The sequence below is a fragment of the Acyrthosiphon pisum genome, chromosome A2 (assembly GCF_005508785.2).
Source record: "Acyrthosiphon pisum isolate AL4f chromosome A2, pea_aphid_22Mar2018_4r6ur, whole genome shotgun sequence".
NCBI classification, from domain to species: Eukaryota; Metazoa; Arthropoda; class Insecta; order Hemiptera; family Aphididae; genus Acyrthosiphon; species Acyrthosiphon pisum.
In genome coordinates, this window is record NC_042495.1 from 30,186,412 (window position 1) to 30,187,960 (window position 1,549).

The following is a 1,549-nucleotide window of genomic DNA, read 5'->3' on the forward strand; positions in this document are numbered from 1 at the left end:
TTTATGTATGAATAATGCACAATTTGGCGCTATATTAACAATTGATAGATTTGAAATTTGATTGGAACATGTTTACGCGACCTTTAGTAAAATTGTAACCGTGTGACATAGAATGGATAATAAACTAGGCGTTTAATTATATACTATAGGAAACCATGACATTGTATTTGTCATGAAGATATGATTTATTTTAATTGTTCTTTGTGTAGGTTGTTCTGCATTCCCATCATCCAAGGTCAACTACCGTACTATAATGAAGAGTTTAAAAACGAAACAGCCATATTTTTCGAAAATCAAGGCGAATTAAGAATTATAGGTGCACATTGGGAGCTAGTAACCTATGTACCTTTAATTAATTACGATAATAGATATGATCAATTATCAACTGAAATTACTAATATGACCCACCATTGTAAAGATATGTTATCAGAGTATGAAGTGTGTTCAAGGTTTGCCCATGTGGTGAAAACCATGTTTATGGAGATACCGTCACAAAGGGAACAAATGTATGAATCTATAGGTAGATATGTGAACACCGATAGTAAAATATCATCAGTCATTAGAAGTAAGAGAGGGCTGATAAACATTGTAGAAGTGCTATGAAAACTTTATTTGGGGTATGTGATGATGATTGTACAAAGGAGACCAATAGTAATATTGAAAAATAGAAACTAGTACAAAATTGTACAAAATAAGGTATATAATACTGAATAAGTCTGAATTTCAATTTCAAACATGGCAGTGCTGGGGTAATGGAGCTGAACTTAACTATACACATGGACTTTTGCACACATGTCTTTATAAATCTCACCAATTTTGTAGGGATTCCGAGTTGGGTCATTGCTTTCAATAATCTACCTCGATTTACGGAGTCATATGCCTGTTTGAAATCCACAAATAGTAGGTGCACATCTATGTCGAACTCGTGACTTTGCTCTACTATTTGTTTTATTGTATGAATTTGATCCATTGTAGGTTTCCCTGACATAAAACCTGTCTGATAGTCCCCTATTATTTTCCTTGTGTATGGCTTGATACGGTTTAGTATGATGTTCGAAACTAATTTGTAACAGGTGTTTAGTAAGGATATTCCTCTGTAGTTCTGGCAAACCATAGCGTCTCCTTTCTTGTGAACCGGGCATAGGACTGACATATGCCATGTTACTGGTATTTCTTCTTGTTTCCATATATTATCTACTAGCCGTTTCAGTCGTGTCATTAGTTATTTTCCTCCTTCTTTCAGTAGTTCTGCAACAATTGCGTCTTCCCCTGGTGCTTTCATATTTTTCAACATATTTACTGCCCTTTCTACTTCTTTTAACGTGGGTTCGTCTAATCTCTGTTCAGCCGTGTTGAGGTTTTCTTCCACTTCTACTTGAGTGGGTTGGTTCAGCATTGTTTCAAACATGTTCCTGAACTCGTTTGCAGCCTTTTTTTTATCCGTTATTAGTAATCCTTCTTCATCCTTTATATGTGCTTTTGTCTTAAATCCATTCTTAATTTCATTCGCCTTTTCAAAAAAAGTCTTACATTGTTTTTATAGCTGTTT

At 34.5% G+C, this 1,549-nt stretch overlaps 1 protein-coding gene across 1 annotated transcript in view; it reads right to left on the reverse strand.

Annotated features, from left to right (window-relative positions):
• Positions 1-1,222: 1,222 nt before the first annotated feature.
• LOC100573366 overlaps positions 1,223-1,549 on the reverse strand; it is a 1,871-nt gene continuing 1,544 nt past the window's right edge. Inside the window, exon 2 of the mRNA XM_008187312.1 lies at positions 1,223-1,510. Coding sequence (XP_008185534.1) covers positions 1,223-1,510 — 288 coding nt within the window. The remainder of the gene's footprint in view (positions 1,511-1,549) is intronic.